Below are 25,606 nucleotides of genomic sequence, written 5' to 3'. Positions count from 1 at the left end.
AGCGTAAATGAGGTGGTATAAACTTCTGAGAAAGTCATATTGGGGTCACATCTTGGGCAAGGCCCTGGAGGTGTCCGTCCCAGGGGCTTCCTCCAACGAGGCGCCTTGGAGGGGCACTTCTTGGACCAGTGACCCTCCTGGTTGCATCGAAAGCAGGTTTTCCCCCTGCCCAAGTTGCCAGGAACACCCTGACCATGGCAGCGGCCAGGAATGGAGCATGTTCTTTGTCTCTAGCCCTCTTCCTGCATTCTTTCTCCTCTGATGCAACTAGGCCTCTGAAGACTCCAAAGGCCATCTCCAATAACTGTGCCTGAGGTATTTGGGGTCCCATTGCTAATTTCTGTAGTTTTCTCCTAATATCTGGGGCAGATTGGTTAATGAAATACATGCTAAGGATTGCTGCCCCTTCTGTAGAGTCAGGATCTAAATTAGTATACTTTTTAATGGCTTCTACTAGTCTATCTTGGAAGAGGGCAGGGTTTTCCTTTTCTCCCAAAGTTAATTCTCTTAATCTTCTGAAAGTTTACTGGCTTTTGAAATGCTGTTTTCAAACCTTCTATCAGCCAAATTATCATATGGTCTCTCTTTCCCCCATCCTCACTCTTCCGATAATTCCATCCCAGATCACTAGCAGGAACTGCAGCTATTCCTGGGGGGTATAGTGTGGGGTCATTGCTTGCACAAGGATTCCCCAAGTTTTGGGCTTGTTCCCAGATTCTCTTCCTCCCCTCAGTGGTACAACAGGTAGAGAAGAGGACATGCAAATCACTCCAAGAAAGCTCAAATTGTAGGGACACATCCCTGAAGCCTTCAGTAAACTTAGGATCTTCAGAGCATCGCCCCAATCTGTCCTTAACCTGGTTGAGGTCTGAAATGGAGAATGGAACATGCACCCTAAGTGTCCTATCAGCCGAGACAGGTACTTCAATTAAAGGAAGAAGCCCTGAAGGCCCTGCAGGAGCAGGGGCTTGTGGGGGAGGGAGATAGGAAGTTCCACTTCTCATGAGTGAGGGACTGGAAAGCGCCGGCTGAACTGGCAAGGCCGAGGAATCTGGCTGGCAAGGGGAAAGATTACCTGACGCTGGAGGAGGGGGAGGGGTCAGGAAAGGAGATACCAAGGCTAGGCCCTTGTCAGAGTCTGAGCAGGGGTCTCCTTGGAAGCAGAGGATGAGGCCAGGCCCTTGCTCAAGGCCTGAATAGAAGTCATCTCCAGAGTAGGGGCCTGGGGAGGAAATGCAAGAGCCAGAGGAAAAGGGAAGGAAAGCCAAGGGAAAGAGGAGATGGGCAAGGAGGAGGGGGCATGGGAAACAAGGGGGGCCAGTTATTCCCGCTCAGGGAACCATAGGATAAGGTCTAGAGATTTAGGGGTGCTGGGATCCCCAGATCACGACTCACGGGCCCTGCCTGAATGAATTCAACCCAAACTTTCTTTCAGCCAGAGAAAAAGTTTATTAAAATCACACAGGCCAGACTCTTAAGGAATCTGAACGTTAGTAATGCCCATAAGGACGAGGGGGCATGAGAAAGTCTCAAGTGTTTAAATGGGGGCCAGAGTGGATCTTATATACACTCAAGTAATTTTGGGTGACCAGGTGAGAACTCCAATTTGGAACATCTTGAGAGATTGAATAGATGATGGGAATAGATAATGAAGGGAAGGAATGGAAGGAAGAAGTTTGAAAGGCATCTGAATAAAACCAAAAGGTGGGGCTAGGGCATTCAAAGGGAGATAAGGCAGTGGATAAGGAACTGTTTGAGACAGTTATGAGTAAGAAAAGTTTAAGGGTTTTCAGGGGCCTGTAGACAAATGGGAGCCAGATTCTTTGTGGGGGCAAGGGGCAAAGGTCTCGGCTTGGGCCCATACCCCATCACCCCCACTCCGTGCAGGCATTGTGTGTCTGTCCACCACTCCATCCTGCTCCCCCTTCCACACTGGGCTCCCTCCATCCTTTCATTCTCCCCCTCCTCCTTCCCATTGAAGGGCAGGAGACCAAAGCAGCCCAAAAAAGGAAAAAACAGGTTTATAAGGGTTACATGAAGTGGAGGCAGGGGCCCCCTCTGGAACTCGCCCTGGGTTATTCTGCTCTCCCTGCTCCCCTGTGTCTAGCAGAGAGGGTGCAGCAGGAATTCCCAGAGGCCTGAGGGGCTGAGGACCAGGAACAAAAAGCTGATGTGTAGGATCTCGAGGTCACTGGAGGTTAGAAAGCAGTGAGGGGCAGGGGACAGATCCCTCCTCGCCCTTCAGGGGGAAGTTATGTATGCATTTTAGGATGTGCTGAAAGAATTTTGTAGACATTTTCTCTGAGGCTCTAATGAGTGGATCCTGAAAGATCCAGAGAGTGATGGGGGCGAAGAGGAAACCTGGGGGCACCTCAATTCAGGTATCATCAAAGAGCATCCCAGAGAAGTATCTAGTGCACTGTGCAAGGTGACAGAAGGGGTCAGAGGCCAGAGGCCAGAGGGCTATGCTGAGTCTGATTCAGAGTCAGAGAGTAGTAGAGAGTAGAGGGTGGGCGGTGAAGGGTCAGGTGTCAGGCAGGCTGCCGACGAAGCGAGCGAGGGATCAGAAGGTGATGTTCTCCTCGTACAAAGACAGTACCAGCAGGATGGCCCAGCCGCTGAGGAGCCCCAGATTGTGCAGGAAGAAGAGCAGCCAGGGCCTCTTGTCCTTCTCGTTCATCATCGACGGCAGCTAACAGAGGAAAGGAGGCAGGGTCACCGCGTGGTGTGTCTCCGCTACCCCGGCACCAGCCGCCCACTTCTCTGCCCCAGCACTGACCATGTCACAGAGTGCCACATAGAGGAAGAGCCCAATGGCGACCGCGAGGATCCAGATCTCACTTTGCTCATTGGACCCGATCCCCAGAGCCACGTAGAGCCCAGCAAAGGCCGTCAAGCTCGACACCAAGTTCAGCAGCAGGGCACGACTCACGGACAGCCCTGCATGGAGCAGGGCACCAAAGTCGCCTGGGGAGAGGAAGGAGATCAGTGCAGGGCATCTGATGCTTCTCTCCCCCTGCGTCACCCACCTTCTAGGACTCCGGGCCAGCCCCCATGAGCCTGGGCCTGCTCGTTCCCTGGGATCGAGAAGTTGGGGATAGATGCCTCACCGAGTTCATGGGGCACCTCATGGCACAGAACAGCCAGGGAGGTGGCCAGACCCGTCTTCCATGAAGCAGTAAAGGCAGCGCCCACAGTCAACCCATCCGCAAAATTGTGAATGGCATCTCCAAGGGTGATCATGTAGGGGAGAAGCTGCAGCTCTGGAGGAAGGGGAGAGAGAAGCCAGGGGTCACCAGGCAGTCTGGGGAGGGGAGTCTCAGGGAATCCTCAGGGGGTTCATATAGGTGAGGGCGGCTCTTCCAGGTACTTTCCAAGAATTCTATATTGAAGAGATTTTTGTAAAAGGAAATCTTCATTCAGGGTACCCCTTTCCCTCCCCGCCAGGAAGGTCACTTTCTCTTCTGCAAAATGGAGGTTTTGGATTAAATTATATCTAATGTCCCTACAGGGGCAACCAGGTAGCTAAGTAGGGCCTGGGCCTAAAGTCAGGAAGATCTGAGTTCAAAACCGGCCTCAGACACTTGCTTGCTGTGTGACCCTGGGCAAGTCACTTAACCCCAACTGCTTCCACCCCCCCCAAAAAGTGATCTAGACCAAACCCCTCCATTTATAAAGGAAGAAACTGAGGCCCAGAGAGGGACAGTGATTTGACCAATGTCACATAAGTAACAGAGCTGGGATCCAAATCCTCTCACTCCACATCCAGTTCTCTCTCCACTACACCAAGCCCTCTGTGGTATGGCTCCCACCGACCTCTTCATTATTAGTTCATAGTATTCCTTTTCACTTACCCTCTGTTCAGTCAAATTGACTGACTACTACCACCTAATATGTAGACAGTCTCAGGAAACCGTCCGAAAGAAGCTAAGTGATTTGCCCAGGAACACAACAAGTGGGATTTGAACTCAAATCTTCCTGGCTTGAAGTCTAATACTTTATTCCAGGCAAGTCTAGTCTACTGCCTATTCCTAAACTCGACATTCTACCTCCTGCATCAGCTGTTAGTGCTCACTTTCTCTCTCTCTCTCCTTCCCTCAATCTCATCTCCTCTCCTCTTCTCTCTCTCTTTTCTCCTTCTCTCTCTCCCCCTGTCCCTCTCTCCATCTCTGTCCCCCTCCCTCCCTTGGTCTGTCTGTCTGTCTGTCTCTCTTTTTCGATCCCTTCTCTCTCTCTCCCTCCATCCCTCCCTACCTCCATCTGTAGCTCTCTCTCTCAGTGTCATTGTATAACTTTGTATATACTTTTTGGTTTACAAATAATATCTTTGAGGGTAATGCCTGTTCCCTTTATAAAAGGGATGTGTATCCCCAACGCCTGACACACAGTAGGAACTTATTAAATCATCCTCAAATGCCATCTCCTCCATTAAGTCTTCCTGATTCCCCACAGGCTTATTAACACCTTTTCTCCCAGACTAGCATTGCACCTAGACTCTGCTTGTACCTCTCAAAAACACTTAATTAACATTACAAATCTCTGTGTTTGTGTTTTGCTTCTTCTAAATTCTAAGTTCCATGAGACAAGGGCTGTGTATTTCCTTCAGCACACACTAGGCATAAATGAAGAGATGGTACCATGGAACAGTCTTCATAAAAGAGAGTTTTTTTTTCACAAAAAAATGTTTTTTGTGAGCTAGTGGAACAGACAGGGAAGGCTTTCTCTAAGAGTGGAGAGTTGAAAGAGAGGAAGGATGTAGAGAGGTGGGAAGGAGGGTGTGGGGAGGGGGTGTTTGGGAGGGGCTCTCTAGGTAGGGGGAGCAAAGACATGGGGACAGGAGCCCACAAAGCACATTCAGTGAAAAGATAAGAGACCAGCTTAGAGAGGTAGTCTGAAATCAGGTCATGGAGAGCCCTGAATATGGGGCTGACATGTATGAATTTTCTCCGGAGGAAATGTGGTATGTTGAAAAGTGCCCAGATTTGGTGTCAGATTATTGGGGTTCAAACTCTGGCTATGTGATCTCAGGTAAATCCCTTCCTCTCTCAGAGCCTGACCCATCCTTAGAAATGTGATGTAGTGAAAAGGGGGCACTAGGCTTAGCCGTAGGAGACCTGAGTTAGAATATTGGCTTTGTCATTTACTAGTCATTTGAGCTTGGCCAAGTCACTTTCTATCTGGGCCTCTCTTATCACATCTGTAAAATGGGGGTGACGTTCACATTGTCTGCCTTACTGGAGTGTTGTGGAGGAAGAAATATTTCGTAAACATTAAGGGGCTATAAGAGTCCTTCTGGCTTTAAAGCTCACGATGCCACTGGTAAAGGAGAACTGAGGGAGGAACCCAGCTTTAGGATGTGGAGGAGGTGGCAGGGGTGAATAACCCTGGAAGGGATGAGATGGAGAAGGAGGACAGTGCTTGGAAATGAAGAGGAAAAGACAGAGGAAGGGACAGTCAAGGCTGGGGGACAGCAGAGCCCGGGCAGAGAAGCCTGCTCAGTGCCTGGCTTACCTCGGTTCAGTTTTTTGTGATCCTTATCAGAAAGCTCTGGGTTGCCATCTGATACCTGGGGAGGAAGAAGGGGAGGCAGATGCTCGGGGAGGTTGGTCAGAGGTCAGGCCTCACCCAGGCTCCTGCCATGACCCGACCAGTCCAGGTTCATAGATGTGGTTTGGTGGACCCTTGGGGAGGCTGATTGGTGAACTCCTGAAAGTTGGCTTGACCCTTCTTTCTGGAGGTCCTCCTACCTGTGGGCAGGGAAGCTCAAGGAACTTCTTTGGGCTCCCTGGAGCCAAGGACATTCCTTCCTATTGTCCTCCTCCCCACTGTACGGGAAAGGGGCTCGGAAAGTAAGGGCGAGTGGGGAGGAGAGAATGGTGGGCTTGGGAGCTAGAATTTGTGCAGGAGAGGGGCTGGGGCTGGGCTGCTGCTACATATGCATGCTGTAGCAGCCTCTAGGGAAGGCTTCCTTTATTTCCTTTAACCCCAGCCTCTAGCACTGAGTCTTGACCAGAAGAGGCCCTTAACAAATGCTGGCTGAATGGTCTGGAGGCTGGGCTGTGGTCGCTGACATTACCAGGTCTGTCCTCGAGCCTTCCTGCTGCTGTGGCTGCCTCTGGTGTGACAGTTCATCCGTCACCAGCTGCAGGGACATTCCATGGCTGTGGTTGCAGGTGCTGTTGTCCTCTTTGTCCTGCAGGGACAGTGGATGTCCATCGCCAAAGTCCAAGGGACACTCTGCCTCCTCTCTCTCCCCCAGACGCTGACTCTCGGTCAACCCTCCCCACCCCCAGCCCTAAACACTCTCTGTCCCCTTTCCCCATCACCTCTTCAACTGCTGGGGTCCCCTCACCTCTGAAGGCCGGGACGTCAGGATGTTGAAGAGGTTCTCAAGGAGGAATAAGGCATAGAAGCCACCCAATGCACCCAAGAGCCTCCACACAAACTCAGGACTCTCATGCTCGCTGCTTTCCTCCCCATGGGAATGTTGGCCTAGCACCTGGAGGGAGACAGCCAGGGAGACATAAGGGTGTATCTTTTTTGCCTTTTTTTTTTTTAAATTAAAGTTAAATGACTTGCCCAGGGACACACAGCTAGTAAGTGTCAAGTGTTTGGTCTGAAGTCAAATTTGAACTCAGGTCCTCCTGACTTCAGGGCCCGGTGCTCTATCCACTGCGCCACCTAGCTGTTCCCTTGCCTTTCTTTTTGTCCCCAGTACTTAGCACAGAGCCTGGAATGCAGCAGGCACTTAAGGATCACTGATGGCCTGACTGACTCTAGGGCATAGCAGCTGGGACGTGACAGTCATCAGAGGGTAGGGAGGGAGAGGGACATTTTACTCATTTCTGGGGAGATTGAAAACTAATGTGTTGGGACAGCTAGATGGCGCAGTGGGTAGAGTACTGGCCCTGGAGTTGGGAGGACCTGAGTTCAAATCCGTCCTCAGACACGTGATACTCACTAGCTGTGTGACCCTAGGCAAGTCACCTAACCCCATTGCCTAGCCTCCTCCCCCAAAAAAAGAAAAGAAAACTGAAGTGTTGAGCCGGACCCTAGATCAAGGTAAGCACTGGCAAAGGGGAGACCTCATCTGCGTCCCCACCTTTTAAACTGTCCTAAGACTCAGGGGGCAATTGTGGGGGGAGGGGTTGTAGAAGGGGTCACGGCCCGAGTGGGGGACAGGTCAGGCGGCACTTTGGGAGGACCTACCTTAGGGATGAGATGAAGCACGGCATCTCCAGTGAGGGAACCCACGGCCATGCCCAGGAAGGCTTGGATGACGTAGTGGGAGACATTTTTGCAGGAGGCGCAGAACACAATCACCAGGCCAAAGAGGGAGGCGAGGCAGATGATCAGTGTGGCTAGGGAGCTATATAGGTATTCTGTGGGTACAGGCAGGGGAGGAGACGTTAGGGCTGAGAACAGGTCACTGCGGGCCCCTTCCTCTCCTAGGGCAGAGGCACGTGAGGAGTGTGGCTAGAGAGCTATCCTGTGGGCACAGGTAGATGAGAAGAAGGTAGGACTGGGGACAGACAAGTCACTCACTGCCCCCTTTTCTCCTGGGGCTCCCATGCACGGGGAACCTTGGGCTCTTTCCCTTCTATGCTGAAAATCATGGAGATGGGAGAAAGGGAGAGAGGGGAAGGGTTGGGACAAAACAGGAATGCTTGATTTGGAAATCCCACTGTGATGCAAACACCCTGCTCCCTCCCCCACCAAAAATGATCTTTAAGAACGGAGGGAATGAGGAGGGTGTTGAAACAGGAAGAACCGAGAGGGCCAAGCTCAGGGAGGAAGGGTGGGAAGGAATGGTCCAGATTTTAAGGTGGAAACTTTTTTAAAGATTTATTTTCATTTTCAGTTTCAAATTACCTCCTTCCCTCCACTTCTCCCCCACCTATTGAAAACACAATACAATACCTATTCTATATAGGAAGTCATGCAAAATCTACTTAAAGTGGAAAGGGATTGAGTGTCTGTGCCCAGCATAACATTCCTTCCTGGTAAGTCATGCATTCCAGAACTGGAAAGACCCTCAGAAGGCATCTAGTCCAACCTGAACCTGAGCTGAAATCTCTTCTGCAACGTTCCACACAAGTGGCCACCCAGTCTTTCTCTGTGAAGACTTCCAGGGACACAGAGCTCACTACCTTTCAAGGCAACCTGTTCCATTTGGGCTAGGCTGTAATTATTGGGAAGCTTTTTCTTGGAGGAGAGAGGCGATGTAGCATAGTGCAGGGATGGGGAGCCTGCGACCTTTTCGACTGGCTGCACTTGAGGATCTAGAAGGCCACATGTGGCCTCAAGGCTGCAGGTTCCCCACCCCTAGCATAGTGCATGGTGTGCTGAATTTAGAGGTCAGGAAGACCAGGGATCGGTCCTGCCTCTTGGACGGTCACTCACAGGGACCTTCTCTCCCAGAGGATGGATTCTCTGTGGCTGCCTGTTCCCACAACCTTTGCTGCTATGGCCAGGTGATATTCTAGTAGGGCTGGCCTATGATTGAGGCTGGGCTAGGAAAGGACTAAGAGACTACCTGCCCTCTCACCCAACTCCCCTCAGGCGGCAAGAGAAGGACAAAAGGAAGTAGCCCCAAAGGCCAAGCTGGGTGAACGTGGACTGAGAGGGATGAGGTCTCTGTGGTCTCAGCGCTAGAGGCCAGCCTCTGGTGGGTGACACTCACTTTCGGTGACACTGAGGTCCCCTTGGGCAGGGAAGTGCACATCTACTAGGCAGGCCCCACTGAGCTGCTGCTGGAGTAGGGCTGGGCTAAGCTGGGCCCAGGCATGTGGGGACACGCCTTCCTTTTCTGATATCCCATACACCTCCAGGACATCAGAGGCACTCAGGCATACCTAGGGGCAGAGACAGAAATGGAATTAGGAAGTAGGGGAAAAAGTACTTCTCCACTGCTTTCCTTTCTTCTCCTGCTCCTCTTCTTCCTGACTTACCGTGTCCCATACGCTGTCAGAGTCCCCCAGGTGGGCCTTTGGAGGAGTCCTTGTCTGGCGGCTAGCCCTCCCTTCCAGGCTGTGCTCTCTGTGCTGGTGCTGGTGCTCTTCATTGCTGCCATGGGGATGGACCTCAGTCTCCTTCCCCACATGCAGCTGGCTCATCAGAGCCTGCAACTCTGGGTAGGGAAAGGAGGGTGCTGCTGTTAGCCTCAACTCCTTCTCTTCTTCTATACCCTCACCTCCCCCTCAACTGCTGCTGCCTTCAGGAAGCCTTCCAGGACTGCCCCACTTCTCCAGGAATATCTGGACTGAGCGCAGTGCTCTTTTCACGTGGTGGGTGCTTAATAGATGTTGGCTAAGTTGAATCAAGGATTGGGAGGGAGGGAGCGAGAGAGGTGGAGAGATGTGTGTATAACAGGAGCTGAAAGGTGCATTACCCTATCTTCACACTGACTGGGATGGGTTGGATACTTTAGCGCCTCATGGGCCTCTTCCTAAACCTGTTATTCCATTCCTTGCCCTCTAGGGCCTTTCTCCCATAAGTCTCCTTTCTTCCTGAATCCAAACACTTCTACACCCAGAGGTCAAACAAAGCTTTCCCTAAAGGGATCCCATCTGAAGACCCCCTACCCTGAGGTCCATATTTCTTTCCCATCCCTCCCGTTCATCTCTTACTCCTTACCAGATAGAGTGAGGTTCTGTGACTCATCGCCATGAAGTCGGAAGACGAAATCAACAAAGTACTGGGGACTGGGCAGGACGTGGAAGCAGGACCCAGCTAGGGCGTGGTCCAGGAGGACAGCCAGAGCCCGGCTTGGACTTTGGCCTTCAGTCCCTGGGGCTCCTGCTGCTTCCTCCAAAATCTGGTGTATGTCCACACAACTCTGTGGATCAGAGACCAGAACTCAGGCCCCTCCCCACCCTAGCCCACCTACTTCTTCTCCCCACAGAGCTGTGGAGGGGGTGGGGAGGGGCAGGGTTGTTTGCTTGTGGCAAGGTAGAGGGTGAGAATTAGGGAATGCAGATAGGCCCAAAATATGCATTTCAAGCCCTGACCTCTTCTTTGAACTCCAGCCCTACATCTCCAGCGGCCTAAGATCATCTCCACCAGGATATCCAACTTCACATGCATACCCCTAACTCAACTTGTTTCTTACCTTTCCCCCTGAAACTGTTCCTCTGGTACCATGTGCCTAATCATCTAGGTTTGAAGCTCAGTCCCCTTCTCTCTGAGCTTCTCTATGCAATCAATCCTCAAGACCTTTTGATACCATCTCTACACCTTTCAAATCCATCTTCTTGATTCACACTGCTACTGACTTAGTTCAGGCCCTAGATCTCTGGCCTTCCAGCCAGCCTCCAGGCCCTCCCCTCTCCAAATCAGCTTTTGAAAAGCTTGAAGAACAATCTTCCCACTACACATGGTATTAGGATTTAGAGCTGCTAGCACCTTAGAGATCATGCTGTCCCACATCACTTCCTCCTTTAAAACTTTCAATGGTTCCCCACTGCCTACAAGTTAGTCCAAGCACCTTAGCTCAGAGTCCAAACCCTGCCCTCCCCCCCCATTTTAAAGATGGCGGAAACAGGTCCAGAGAGAAGGAAAGAGATATTCCCAAGGTTATACACAGCCAGGGCTCAAGCGCAGAGCTCTTCCCTTTCATATGCCTTGTACTTTTCCCCTGACACAACCAGGTCCTCACCTCGCCTGGCTCTCCTTGGTAGTGCCCTTGGATCTGCTGAAGAAGTTGGTTTAGGATGTTGGGGTAATTGGCCCCAGCAGAGGCCAAGGAAGCCAGGAGGCTCTCTGCCTGGGAGCCCCAACTGCCAACCTGGATAGCAGCACAAGTGCCCTCTGGATCCCTGAGGTAGAGAGTGATCCCGGCACAGAATTTGGTAACATTCTGGGAACTCAGAATCCAACCCTGCCCTGCCAGGGTCAAGGCATTCTCCACGGTCATGCACTGCAGGTACAAAAAGGCAGTCCGAGAAGTCAGGGTAGTAATCAAGGTAGCCTTGGGGGGTTTGGGGAATAAGCATTTAAAAAGCAATTTTTGCAAATATTATCTCATTTGATCTTTACAACAACCCTGTGAGGTAGGTACTATTATTATCCCCGTTATACAGTTGAGGAAACTGAGGCAGACAGAGGTTCAGTGGCCTGCCCAGGGTCACGCAGCTGGCAAATGTCTGAGGTGGAATTTGAACTCCTGACTCCTGGCCCAGTTCTCTATCCACTGCCCCACCTCAGGGGAAGAAAAGGCCAGGATTCCTCGTCTCCAGTCCTCCCCTTGGCTGGCCCTATCTTTCCTCTGAATCCCTGTTCCCCCCCCCCCATATTCTGCCTCTACCATTCCCCAACTCTAAACTCCATATAGTTATTCCAAGCATCAGCACCATGCTCAGGTCCCCCAGGATGAGGGCACAGCATGTGCCAGACGCACCTCCAGGCATCAAGTCAGGAAGCTGGGGACTGTGTACTCCTGTGCTCACAAATGAAGAACAATAGAAAGGAAGTAAGGACCCCACAGGGGTGAAGTCCCACTGTAGACCTAGATACAGGTGACTCTGTGAACCGCTGCCCCCTCTGCCTCATCGTTCTCCTTCACACAGACATAAAGTACTCTCTCACAGAAAGGGCTCTGAGCTTTGTCGCCCACCCCTGTGTGAAGGTGCTGTGTCTTCTTCTTACACACATAAAGCTTCCATCACAGAAAAAGATGTCAGGGTGTCTCTCCCACCCCCCCATTCACACACATACACAGAGGACTCACAAGGGAAGCCTCTCTCACACCCAAGCAAGCCACATCCCGTAGTTGTCTAACATACATATAAGACTGCTATCCAAGCGCCATCTTTCTCATACATGGAAGACCTTCTGTCTCTTTCTCCTACCCATATGTACCAGTTCTTTCTCTCTAACATACACCCATAGAAGTGCTTTCTTTCTCTCTCTCTCTCTCTCTCTCACACACACACACACACACACACACATACACTCTCTCACACACACTCACACACACATACACTCTCACATACACACACACTCTCTCACACATACACTCTCACACACACACATATACTCTCTCACACACACAAACACACACATACACTCTCACTCATACACACACTCTCTCTCACACACACACTTTCTCACACATATATACTCTCACACACACATACACTTTCTCACACACACACTCTCTCTCACACACACATACACTCTCACGCATATACTCTCTCACTCATACACACACTCACACACACAAACACACATACTCTCTCACACACACACTCTCACACACACACTCTCTCATACACACACACACACACTCTCTGTCACACACACATACACACTCTCTCTCTCTCTCTCACACACACACACACACACACACAGTGCCAGCTGTCCCATTTGCTCATGAATGCAGATGGGAGGTTCATTGCAGTCTCTCACTCAGAGGAGAGGGAGAGAGAATGTACAATCAGTGGCCCCTAGGCCCCACCCGCACCTCTGCCACCAGGGTGACTTTGAGCCTCTCAGCTAAGAACCTGAGGGATAGGATCGGGCCCTGTGGGGAAGTCTGAAGCTTCAAGGCAAAAAGGGAAAAGAGGGGAAAGACAAAAAAGGGGGAGAAAGGACGCTAGTCTGTCTTGGAGCCCCAGGCTGCCCTTCCGTAGAAGGGCACAAGCTCCTCTCTTCTTCCTATGGAAATTTCTTCTCCCATAAAGAAGGTCAACCCACCTCTGCCCCTGCGTCCCCAGGACAGGCTTCTAGTCTCTCTTCCCACCCCCATTTCCTAAGGTAGCATTGGATGGCAAAGGTCTGGCTCCAGCCCTCTCCCCCTTTTCTGTTTCCCATCCCAGGCTAAGCCCCCTCTCAGGCCCTGGGTCCTTTTGTCTCCTGGAGCGCAGGTAAAAAGTGATGGGTTGAGGTGGACCCTCTGCAGTCCCTTTTCTTCCTTAACCATCCCCTGCCTGCCAAGACACCCATGCCTCATCCTTTCCTATCTTCTCCCCTCCCTTCCTCTCTGCCTCCTTTCCTCCCTCCCTCCCTCCCTCCCTCCCTCCCTCTTGGAATTTGTCCCCTTTGCTCCCGGCCCTAGTTAGGGGTGGGGTGAGACAGAGGGAGGTTAAGGCCTTTTCCTTGCTGTCTCTTACCTTTCCACACGGCTCATCTAGGCAGTGCACACGGGCCGCCAGTCTATTTAATAGGGAGCCCATGGCATTCTGGTCCATAGAACTTTGGTTGGAGGTGAGCACGGTCAGTAGGCTGGCAGGTGTTGGGGTTGTCCCCAGGGCTATCCCCAGCCATGCCCCCAGCCAGAGACAGACCACACTCCACATAACTCAAGTTTCCAGAAGACTCTTGACAAGGATCAGGGTAGGTTTGGGGGGGGGGGGGGGTTGCTAAAGATTTCCTGGAGGTGGAGGTGTGGTCTTGGGGGCTGGACTATGGATCTCTGGGGGCCTGGTTGAAGCGGGGAGTGGGAGCCTCCTGGTGTAGATCTTGGTCTCAGGAAGAGGAGAAAGAAGAGGACTGCACTGCAGCTGGCCACAAGAAGTCCTGGGCCAGGGCAGGGCTGGGCTGTAGAGTTCTTGGGGAATCTCCCAAGCAGGTATTTCCTGCCAGGCACTGTGATTGGCTGCTGCTCAGATGGCCCCAGGTTAACCATTCCAGCAGTTGACCCTCCCTAGATAGAGCAGTTAGAACTATCCAGCCCCCATCTCCTCATTCTCTCTCTCAGCACCTGGCTTTCACTCCCCTCTCTTTTGGGGAGCCTAAACTTTCAGTCTGTTTGTCCCTACCCTTTCCTCTCTGTTTCACGGACCTACAGGATTATTTCCCAAGCCAATGACCACATGCAAAATCTCTCCCTTTCTTTCCTTCCTTCCTTCTTCCTTCCTTCCTTCCTTCTGTTCCCTCTGGCTTCTTCTTGTTATACAGCCCCTTGTCCTGTGAGATCTGTTCCTCTCATCTATGTTTACTGAGAACCATTGTTAAAAATAAGCTTGACGCCTAAAATTTAGTATCAAGAAAGTTGATTACCGAGAAAGTCCAGAGGATTAGAAGTTTCTGGCCAGAAGTGGGCTCCACCCCTCTTCAGGAAGGATGGGTCAAGACACCCATGCCTCGTCCTTTCCTATCTTCTCCCCTCCCTTCCTCTCTGCCTCCTTGCCTCCCTCCCTCCCTCTTGGAATTTGTCCCCTTTGCTCCCAGCCCTAGTTAGGGGTGGACTGAGACAGAGGGAGGTTAAGGCCTTTTCCTTGCTGTCTCTTACCTTTCCACACAACGCATCTAGGCAGGCTCTAGGCCGCCTTCGACCACGTGCCTAGATTGGGAGTGGCATTGAGGTTGGGAATCTGGATGTAGCCCGAGGCTATCAGACCAGTAAAAGACTATGACGGGCTAGCATAGATAATACAAAAAAAGCCAGTCTAGAGGGTTGGGAGTGGCCCCAGGAGAATGTTGGACCTGGTGAAGGGGTCCAGAAAGAAAGAAAGATTTTTATTGGGCCTATTTCAAGTTTTTAATATACTGCTTACATAGTTCTGAATTTTCTTATATGATGTAATCTGGTAAGCAATTGTATTAGTTATGTTGTTGGAAAGGCAATTTATTTTATGATCTGGAATGTTAGATTAAGAATTGTGCCTTCAGAGAAAAGAGAAAAAGGAATGAGTGGAGCTGTTGGGGCATTCTATGTGATCCCATTTTGTAACATTTCCTTTTAAGTACTGTAATTTAAGAAATAAGAACTTCGGGGCAGCTAGGTGGTGCAGTGGTTAGAGCACCGGCCCTGAAGTCAGGAGTATCTGAGTTCAAATCCGGCCTCAGACACACAACAATTACTAGCTGTGTGACTCAGGGCAAGTCACTTAACCCTATTGCCTAACCAAAAACAAAAAACAAACAAACGAAAAAAAAGAAATGAGAACTTCAAAGTTTTGTCTGTGTTTAAAGGGAAAGTTTTAGCTGGGATTGTTTGACTCTCATTTGTGAAGTTTAAAATTGTTAACTAAGCTATGTTTAAGTGAAGTATTGGTAGAAGTATTTTTGTGTGTGTAAAGAAACTATGTAATTATGCAAAGAAAGAGATTTTGTAAAATCTCAATTCTTATCAATCCTGTGCAGGAGTTTTTGTAAGATGTAACTCTTACTGATTAAGTGGCCCATTGCAGACACCTCTGGACTAAAGAAATTAGGTAACTAGGAATTTTATGGTGATAATCATTTAAGATCAATTGAGCCCCAATAAGGGCCAAAAACCTGAGTTGATCTTTTCTTCCTGAGTGAGCTAAGAATGCCCCTGCCTGTGCAGACAGCTAAAGCTGATCAAGAGCATTATTATGTTCATGAAATTTGATTTTACTCAGGATGTTATTAAGAGCCAGAATATGTGAAGGAAGTTATGCAAATTACTTAGAGCTCACTTTGGAGATGTTCCCTAATTAATGTGAAACTATAGTCACACCTGAAGCTCTGATGAGGGGAATTTGCTATCTAAGACCTTGGAAACTGTTAATGAACTGTTGTTTTGAGTCCAACTCCAGGTATGATTAACAAGGAGCTGATTGAGCTACTGATCCATGACGTCAGCAATCTGCAAAGAGGTTTGTGAGCTGCGTCTATGAGCTGCAAGAGGGTGTTCTCATGGGAATGTTGAGAGAATGACTTTTCTGCATGGCTGAGGTAGGATTCTCCTGACTCAATTTCCCCACTATGACACCTGGCAGACTTTAAGCCTGGCTCAATGCAGTTGGTCATATATATGTAACCTCTGCCTGGAGTTGACATGAATCTAGGGAAGCATTGTTCCCTTACTTTAGTTATGTTCTTTCATGGCAAATTCCTACAATAGTAAGTTTGTAAGCATAAATGTCAAATCTATTAAACAATAGATTGATGCGGGAACATCTGAGGTTATTATAGTAAGATGCAAGTATAAGATTGAGTTATTTGGCCTGGAATTTCAGAATAGTATTCAGTCTTGACATCTGTTACTAGTATATTCCTGTATAAGTCAGGATCCTTTAGTTTCTCATAATGGTTATTATGAGGTCTGGAGGTTTGGAGGTGCTGGGACTCCAGGGTCACAGCACAAGGGTTCCTCCTGAAGGAGTTCAGTCTAGGTCTTTCAACCAGGGGGGAAGTTTGTTGTAGATAATCCATATAGGCCAGGTGACACCCATAAGGACAAGCCGGCTGAGACTGGCATGAGAAAGTCTCAGCGTTTAAATGGGGGCCAGGGTGGATCTTACATACACTAAAGTAACTTTGAATGACCAGAGGAGGGGCTGGGAAAAGGGTCTAGGGGAGAATTCCGACTGGAATGTCTGAGAGATTGAATAGACAATGGGAATAGATAATGAAGGGTACTGGAAGGAAGAAGTTTGCAAGGCATCTGAATAAGATCAAAAGGTGGGGCTAAGGCTTTCAAAGGAAGATGAGGAGTTGGGGCCCATGGACTAATGGGAGCCAGATTCTTTCTGGGGCAAGGGGGTGAGGGTCTTGACTTGGACCCATACCCTATCATTAGGGGATAATTAGACCAGGAGACTGTGGAACTAGGATATTACTCTATTACTTAGTTAATACTTAATGTTAAAGTTGTCTCAGTTTGTTACAATTAATGTTAAAAGAGGAATAACTTATGGCTTATCTTGTAAATGCCTTGAAAGAAGCATCTATTTTAATTAAGGACTATTTAGTTGTACATGACTAGAAGTTGGGATTGTTTTGTTATTTGATATGTACTTAACTACTATGTATTGGAGTGTGTTATTAATTCCTTAATGGAATCTCATCCTCCTGATGGGGAATATAAATAGGAATGAAAAGTGAACTAATGCAAGGTATAAAACTAGAAGTGATGCAGAGGGTAAGGCTAGGTTCTAATTTTTTTTAATTAATTTGAGTTTCTTGAAACATGACAATTGGACAAAGTTTCAATTTTGATCTTGTAATGGTGAAGACATAGGGGTTGAGTTAATTTTCATTATTTGCCCTGGTTGTTGGCAAGGTAATTTAAAATAGTGTTGAGATCAATCTTGTAGGAGAGAGAGGACATAAGAAGGAGGATCTCTGCAGGAGGGGAGTCTGCTGGACACTGTTTGAACAGCACTTAGACAAGAAAGAAGACTTCACTGGATGATGTCCAGAGTGTCAGCTGTATGAGAAGAGACTTCTGAAGCTTTAAATGGACAGTTTATCATTACTTTCGGGTCTCTGTATCTGTACTTAATAAGGGGACTGCCCCCTTTTTACTTTGTCAATATGTCGGTCAACTCCTCCCTCGCTTCTCCCATAATAAGTCCCCAAAATCCCTTGATGAAATATGGCCCAACAGCACAGTCCCAGTTAGAACCATCACTAAGGCACTGCAAGGTTTAACCACTTTAGCTGAGGAGTTGGCAGAGGACAGTGAGATAGATAACTGACTAAAGGGGTGGTTAGAGTCCTGGTTTGGCAAATGGAAGGGTACAGCAGCATCCATCATCACCTCTCTGATCTTGCTGCAGGAGTTTTAACTGTAGTAGGGTGTTGCATCATCCCTTGTATCAGAGGACTAGTGCAAAAATTAATAGAAACAGCACTAACTAAAAGTACCCCAATGGGACCGGCTATGGGAGTTCAGGTAACACGATCTGGTGGAGTTAGGATGATGATGGAGAGAGTTAATGATCATTCCTCCCCCTCTGATGAATAATGCAAACTAATGCTAAAACGCTTTGAGGAAAGACAACAAGAACAAAAAGTGTGGAAACATAATTCTTATTGAGAAGAAGAGGAGGGAATTGTGAGAGTCAGACTGCTTAAGTTTCCACAGAGAAAGAGAATAATGCCGAGATTTAAAGAACAAATTCAAGAAGTAGTACACTGTAGGTGGGCAAGGGCTTAACCTATAAGAAGTAAGTTGATGGCTCCAAAAAAGACTCCAAATCTCCAAATTCAAGATAAGGATCAGAGCCAGCTCAGACCAGTTGGGGTCAACCTGAGAACACCTGAAAAATGTTAGTGTGCCTGCTTAATGAACTTCATTACTATTATCTGACACACCCCGCATAAAATTAAAGCCTCATTAACGAGTCAGGGGAAATATGACCAAGAGAGGGGGAACATACTTGAGCATATCAAGGGGAAACATGTAAGGAGGGGTGTAACCCGGGAAGGGATGGACCACCATCCCTTGGCCAATCCATGGCCTGGGAGGTTTTGCGCAGAATTTGGATGCATAAAAGCACGCTTGCCCTAGCACTCAGGGCCCACCCCTCCTGAAGAGGGGTGGAGCCCACTTCTGGCCAGAAACGTCTAATCCTCTGGACTTTCTCTGTAATAAACTTTCTTGATACTAAATTTTAGGTGTCAATCGTATTTCTAACACCATGAAAGCCTGAATTCCCCCACCAAGCTGGGGACAGCTCACGGTCTCCTCCCTGGACTACCCAGGAGCTCATTCAACTCTGATCAGGCCATGATATTAATGCAGACAGGCAGAGACAGCCCATGGCATGCCAGCTCCAGTCTCACCGGATGCTGGGCCTGGGAAATGGTGCTCCTGAGTGTTTGTGCCTCCATATTACAGACTTTACACAAAGATAAACACAAATTTACATAAAAACATGGATAGGCAAGCTCAGATTGACAGAAACACAAAGACAACCGTCTGTTTTTAAGTCAGGTTCCTTAGACCGGTCAGGCCCCAGCCCAGACAGGGCAAAAGAACAACAATCTTTCCTGAATTTCACCCTGTCCTCTGGGCCATGTGCTTTGGGGGAGGCAGTGGAGAATTGGGGTCTGGGTCACAAACTCTTCCCAGAGTTCACGCCATCCAGGTATGGATGTACAAGTACCAATACAGGTACTTGTACTACCTCCTCCCCCTTCCTCTTTCTCCCTTTCCCTCCCTTTGCCTCCCCTTCCCTCCAGAGTCACATCTCAGAAATTCTCCTGTCAGCAGAACTAGTTGTGGGGGAATAAACAGGAAGAAAAAAGGAATTGGCAGGGAGAGGGGCTAGAGGAGAGAAAGTTTTGCTGTCCTGGAACCAGAGCACACAATTCCCGGGGGTCTCACGGCACTGGGCAGGGAGCCGCAGACACTCCCCTCTGTTCTCTCCTCTTCCCACTTTCCCCCTCCCCAAAACCTTTCTAGGCCATGAGTAGAAGCAGTCTAGGAGAGGCAACTAGAATTCCTGAATTTTGCCATTTCCTTTCCACTCTTTCACAATTCTAAATACCAAAGCAGGGAAGGGTGGACAGGGTGTGGGTTGGGGGGGGGAGTTGACCTGGTTGTTAGGAACTGAGTGCAACTGGGGAAGGGTCAGAAGTGGGAGGGACCTCATAGACCTTGCAGTCCAATGAATACCTGAAACGAATTCCCTCTATTGCACACCCAAGTGGACATTCAATCTTCTCTTAAAGATTTACTAGTAGGAGAAAATCCATTATCTCCTTTCCAAATTTAGATAGCTCTCATTCTTAGGAAGTTGATTCTGCTATCAAGCCTTGGGACTCTTTACAAGTCCCACCCATTGTCCTTGTTTTGCTGTCTGGGGTCTAACGGAAAAGTGTTATCCTTCTTCCCAATCTTTCCAAGATAATATTTGTCTTTCTCCAGTATATTTGAAGAGAGGAGGTAGGCTAGGGATCTTGGGCTGGTTAATAGTGTAGGGAACTCTTGGGGTCCCTGGCTAGTTGATGGGGTGGAAGTTTTGGGTCGGGGCCCTAGAATGGTCAGTTAGGGGGAGATCACCAGAATCCTGAGTTGGGTCTTGCTCAGACATCCTGAGAGCCAGCTCCACAAAGAAGAGTCAAGGACCCTGAGCTAATCTGTGGGGGAATTCAGGGACATTGGTTAGGGGTTCTGGAGTCCCAAGTTTGCTCTCACTCAGGGAAGGCAGAAACTGCTTTTGCTGCTGCTGTTCCCAGAGCCAGAGACAGAGATCTGGGGAATGACTAGAAAAGACAAGAAATTCATTGCTGACTGTTACTGTCCACATGCTCTAATTGGGAGCCTGTGTCCCACAGATGAGGTCTCAGTCCAGCCATATTTTTGGTGGGCGTGTATGTGGCAAGACTGGGAAATCAAGGATATGAGGGATAAGGTATCCTGGGGGGGTTGGGGAGGGGTGCTAAGAAACTACTGCTTCCGGCTTTAACACACATGGACTTGAGCATGGTGGTAGATCTCAGGGGAGGAGGGAATAGAAGACAGTCTTTATTTTACCAGAGTAATGGCAACGCCTTCCCTAGAGTGTCTAAGGCTGCAGTAGTAATCATTCTGTGTGGCTGCCTTGAAGCTGGGCTTGCCGGGGACAAAGGTCCAAGGAAACCATGTCCAAAGGAGGGGGAAGATGGGCTAGGAAGCTAAGGGTCAAATCTTGAGTACTTCTTGCCAAGCCCTCTCACCATATCGGCCTCTCCCTGCCACTTGCCTCTGTGGCCTTTGCCCGTCTGGTTTTATCAAACACTATTTAGTCAGCTCAGCATGTCTGGGCACCAGAGGAAGGGGCAAATCATCGGTCATCAGGTGGGTTCAGTCTCTGCTTAGGAGTGTCTGACCCCAAGATTTCAGATAAGCCAGCCAACTAGACACCCAAAACTTCCAGATGGAGGGGCATGCCTTGTTGCAATGATATCATTATTCACCCCATTCCCTCTCCAAACACATTCTGACAAGGTCCTGGGATATTGTCTTGTTCTAAGTCAAGTGGAACAGCCTACAAGAAGTTGCTTCTTGCCACTGTTTTGATGTCATGGTGGAATAATGATACTGAGTAGTTACATGCAGATGATTTATTTAGCAATGAATGCAACTGCAGAAACAAATCCAGTCCAAGGCTCTTGGTCTGCATAAGGACAAGGACCATTGGTTTCTACAGTTATTACATCTGGGCAGCAGGATAAACCTCGGCAAACTTCCCCACACTCTTTGGCATTATGCCTCACTATTCCTGTAGGAAATGGGTAGAGTGACATACATACCCCAAGACCTTTAGAGAGAACCATCCCCCTGATAATCAAAGTCATAGGAGGAAAGGGAAGCACTGTCATCATACATCAGCTTCCCCCATCTTGTGTGGGAGAGGATGATCACATCTTTCGGGCCCATAGCTTGGTGAACCTTAATTCTAGAAAGGGTACTCACCTCCTAGTCATTCAGTACTTTAGTTTTGGTTCCCAAAATTCCAGTCATTAAGAGCGAATGCCCAAAAAAGCCCGAGGGTGAAAGAAAGTGTTAGAAGTGGCAGATGCCCTTTATGGTAACCCTGAGTCTTTTCCATCTTTCTTTGGTGCCTAAAGATACAAAAAATTGCTGGGGAAAACTGCAGGTATTACATTCAAAAACTTAACCTCTATTTGGAAACGGATATCTATGAGAATAATAAATAAACTGCTCAAATTCCTTAACAATTAGAGAAACGCAAATGAAGACAACTTAAACCTAAACCTTACCTGCACAAGAAAGGTAACACAATGCATACCCTTTGATCCAGCAATACCACTACTAGCTCTGTATTTCAGAGATCATAAAAAAGGAAAAAGGATCCACATGTACAAAAATATTTATAGCAGCTCCTTTTGCGGTGGCAAAGAATTGGAAATTGAGAGGATGTGCATCAATCAATCGGGGAATGGCTGAACAAGTTGTGGTATACAAATGCAATGGAATACTAAGAAATGAGCAGCAGGCCGATTTTAGAAAAACCTGAAAAGAATTACATGAACTGATGCTGAGTGAAGTGAGCAGGATCAGGAGAACATTGTACACAGTAACAGCAAGATTATTCGATGATCAACTTTGATAGACTTGGGTCTTCTTAGCAATACAATGATCTAAGACAATTCCGAAAGACTCATGATGGAAAATGCTATCCACATCCAGAGAAAGAACTGTGGAGTCTGAATGCAGATCGAAGAATACTATTTTCTCTTTTTTTTCTTTCTTGCGGTTTTTCCTTTTTGTTCTTATTCTTCTTTCACAATATGACTAATGCGGAAATATGTTTAATATGATTATACATATGTAGTTTATATCACATTGCTTGCTGTTGTGGGGAGGGAGAAAAAAATTTGGAACTCAAAATTTGAAAACTATATGTAACTGGAAAAAATAAAATACTATTAAGTTAAAAAAAGAATAAAATTTGGAATGGTAAAAAAAAATAAAGGTAACAAAAGCAAAACACAAGATTCAACATTGGTGGGTCTAGGGAGAAAGTTCATTAGGCTGTCAGTGGGAATGCAGAGTTCCACTCTTTTTTTATTTTTTATTAATTTATTTTGATTTATCAACAATCACTTCCATATGCTTTTGAGTTTAAAATTTTTCTCCTCCTTCCTCCCCACCTTCCTCCGCAAGACAGCACATAATCTGATATAGGCTATACATATACATTCCTATTAAACATATTTTCACATTAGTGATGTCATAAGTAAGAGTTAGAACCAATAGGAGGAACCACCAGAAGAAGGAAACAAAATTCAACATAAGAAAAAAAAATAGCAAATAGTATGCTTTGATCTGCATTCAAACTCCATAGTTCTTTCTTTGGATGTGGATAGCATTTTCCATCACAAGGCCTTTGGAGATGTCTTACATCCTTGTATTGCAGAGTACCACTCTTTAGAGGGTAAAGTGGCAATATAAAATAGAAGTTACAAAATAGATATACTTTGATTCAATTATTGCATTCCCAGAACTTTTTCCTTAGTATATCACAAAAAAGTACCCACACAAAAATATTAATTGCTCTTTATTTGTAACACTGAAAAACTGGAAACAACCTCTGTTCAATGGCTGAATTCTGGTATACAGCGGCACTACAAAACATATAAATATGAAGGATAAAAGGAAACATGAAAAGACCTGAATGAAATGATGCAAAGTAAGATTAACAGGAGCAGAACAACATACACATTAACTACAACAATAGGAAAACAAAGCCAAACGTCAGACATGAGGAGAACAAATTTGTCAATTTGTTAAAGTATCTAATATACTATGCTAAGGATCTTATGTAACAACCCATTTTTTATTTTGCATGTTTCATTAGTCCTACTGATGGTTGTTTATAATAACTTGGTAAAAAGTATCAATGAATATATAGGTGAAGAAAAGAGAAAGAAGTAACTTATAAACTGTTAAGGATAACTTAAACATCAGTACAGGTCTGATCAAATAATTTCCTTGCTCAAAAAGCCTAGGAAGCTTCCTGTTGCCTCTGGGGCAAATATAAATTCCTCTGTCTGGCATTTAAAGCCTTTTACAAACTGGTTCCAACCTATTTAGAATGGTTCCACATAGCTTCCTTTCTTATTCTCAGGACTGTTTCTCATAAAAAAACATTCATTTCCTGCCTCCACACCTTTATCAGGGCTGTCCCCAAAGTTTGGAATGCTTGGCCTTCGGGAACATCTGATTTCCTTCGGGTACCACGCCCCCTCCATTCACCATATATGCGTGTGCGTGTGTTTATACACACACACACACACAGAGCTTTCACTTTACCTACATGGGACATTCTGCAGACCTCTTGGTAAAATGATTTTTACTTAATGCAAATTTGCCCATGGATTTTTGGAATGGAGGGAGCCAAGTAGGAAGGGAGCCAGCACTCAGTTCAAGGACACCTGGAGGCAGGGGAACGAGAGGCTAGAACAGGAACAGGCAGGGGCAATTGTGTATAGTTGGAAGCCAGACACACAGGCAAATTGGTGGAGCAGCAGTGTCTCTTCCATGTCCTTTATTCTTTCCCTTGGGGTTTTTAGGGCTTTGTGTGTGTGTGTGGGGGGGTGCTACATAGCTGTGAGTTGGAGAGGCAGGAGCAGAGACAGGGCAAGCACAGTACTGTGCAGCAAAATTAACATCGGTATCTTCATGGAATGTGGATTTCTTTCAGAATTCTTTATGTGGAGTTGAATTTGTATAATGCAAATTGCCTTAAAGTGAGGACTGTTTGTATATTTTATATTTACTTATCTGTGTACTTTCTGTTTTAATAGAATTGAAAGTTAGGTTGAAATAGGTCGAAAGTAGTGACTGCTGTTTCTTAGTATTCCCTACACTTTACTAAGTGCCTGGAACTTACTAGGAACTTAATACTTGTCAAAGTAAATTAAAATTCATTTTACAAAATCACACACACACACACACAGAGCTGTAAAACTATGTTTCACTGGCTTTCTCCTAGGTTCAAAGACTAGATTACTTCCTGATGACAGAACCTAACTGAGCAAGTCCAGGAAAAATCTCTTCCCTTCTTTGCGCTCTTTCAGCATTAATAATCAACCCAAACTTTGATTTTAGCCTGCCTCAAATTCTTCTCCATTAGTTTTCTGGTTATTTTCCTCTCTTTGTTTTTTTGTTGGTTTTTTTTTTTTTTTTGGCTAACCAATAGGGTTGTGACTTGCGCAGGGTCATACAGCTAGTAAGTGTCAAGTGTTCGCATTTGAACTCAGGTCCTCCTGACTCCAGGGCCAGTGCTTTATTCACTGCGCCACCTAGCTGCCCCTATTTTCCTATCTTTGTTCACCCTACCTTTAATGCCAGCTCCATTTGTTAATATCCTCCTCATCCTTCCCTGCTACCTCCCCACCTTTCCCCAAGTCTCTGTCCGACGAACTCTACAAGTGCTTTGTGGGCTCTTCACACATTCCATTCTTTGTTATTTTAAACCATCTTCTCCGAAAAGACACTGAAATCCCTGGAGTTCAGGAGTCATTCTGATTTAATTTTGTGCCTTTTCCAGCACCAACAGTGCTCCGGTCAGTTGTCATTTAATAAATGTTTATTGAAGGCTCAAACTTCTTAAAGTCAGGAACTGTATCTTACTTGATGTTTTAATCTTTCCTTGCAAAGTGCCCAGGACACATAACTAAACAATCATTTACTAAGTGCCTCAAATATGTAAAAACTCCAAAGCAAAACAGTTTCTGCCCTCAAAGAGCTTACAGTCTTCCAGGGGACATATAAATGTACAGATACATAAACACATGAGGGAGAGAGCATTAACAAATATGGGAGGCTTCCTGAAGGTGGCACTTCTCCTGAGTGCACGGGAAGCATTTAAATAGTGTTAAATGAATGACACTAGAGAACAGACAAGGTGACGGAGGAGCAGGAAGAAATATAGCTCAGCGACTCCCAAAACAACTCCACCAAGATCTGAGAAATGCATCAGACTGAAGCTTAATTGGGAAAGCCAAGGAAAAAAAAATTCACAATGAGTCATTTTTCCAGTCCAAGTCAACACAGGGAGGTAGAGAGGTCTGTGGACATTAGAAATTCAGTCTGGCCAAGAGCACATCGAGAAGCATTCCAGCTACATTCTGACCACTCTGAGAACACTGAAAGCTTGCAGATCCTCAGCCTGTTCCTGAGATCCTGGAATGCACCAACACTCCATGAAAGCAGCAACAGGTCCTGCCAGACCCTTCCTCCATTAATGCTGTAGAGCCCAGACCTAACCTCAAGTCCAAAGTCAGGAAGGAGTCTAGAAAAATGGGCCAACAAAAAAGGAACCCCACCATAACGGGCTATTATGTTGGCAGGGCTGCTTTGTGACACAAAGGCAGAAAAAGAGAATGTCTCTGAAATATCAAGAAGCAAGGCCCCCAAGAAAAACACAGATAACTAGAATTCTTGGAAGAG

General features: G+C 47.1%; 1 protein-coding gene across 1 annotated transcript; it reads right to left on the bottom strand.

Moving 5' to 3' along the window:
• Nucleotides 1–1,440: 1,440 nt before the first annotated feature.
• On the bottom strand, nucleotides 1,441–14,641 carry SLC39A4 (solute carrier family 39 member 4). The gene is made up of 12 exons (XM_027857684.1): nucleotides 13,113–14,641; nucleotides 10,658–10,918; nucleotides 9,637–9,838; nucleotides 8,952–9,130; nucleotides 8,684–8,855; nucleotides 7,210–7,382; nucleotides 6,353–6,499; nucleotides 6,077–6,193; nucleotides 5,512–5,566; nucleotides 3,111–3,263; nucleotides 2,780–2,967; nucleotides 1,441–2,692 (listed from the first exon to the last, which is right to left on the bottom strand). Exons 1-12 carry the CDS (start codon nucleotides 13,296–13,298, stop codon nucleotides 2,564–2,566), a joined length of 1,962 nt encoding a protein of 653 aa, XP_027713485.1. The 5' UTR covers nucleotides 13,299–14,641; the 3' UTR covers nucleotides 1,441–2,563.
• Nucleotides 14,642–25,606: the final 10,965 nt, after the last annotated feature.

This window comes from Vombatus ursinus, unplaced genomic scaffold, assembly GCF_900497805.2.
Source record: "Vombatus ursinus unplaced genomic scaffold, bare-nosed wombat genome assembly UNPS02012319.1, whole genome shotgun sequence".
Taxonomy (NCBI): domain Eukaryota; kingdom Metazoa; phylum Chordata; class Mammalia; order Diprotodontia; family Vombatidae; genus Vombatus; species Vombatus ursinus.
Note: the sequence above shows the minus strand (reverse complement) of the source record. Positions and strands in the feature narration are given on the sequence as shown.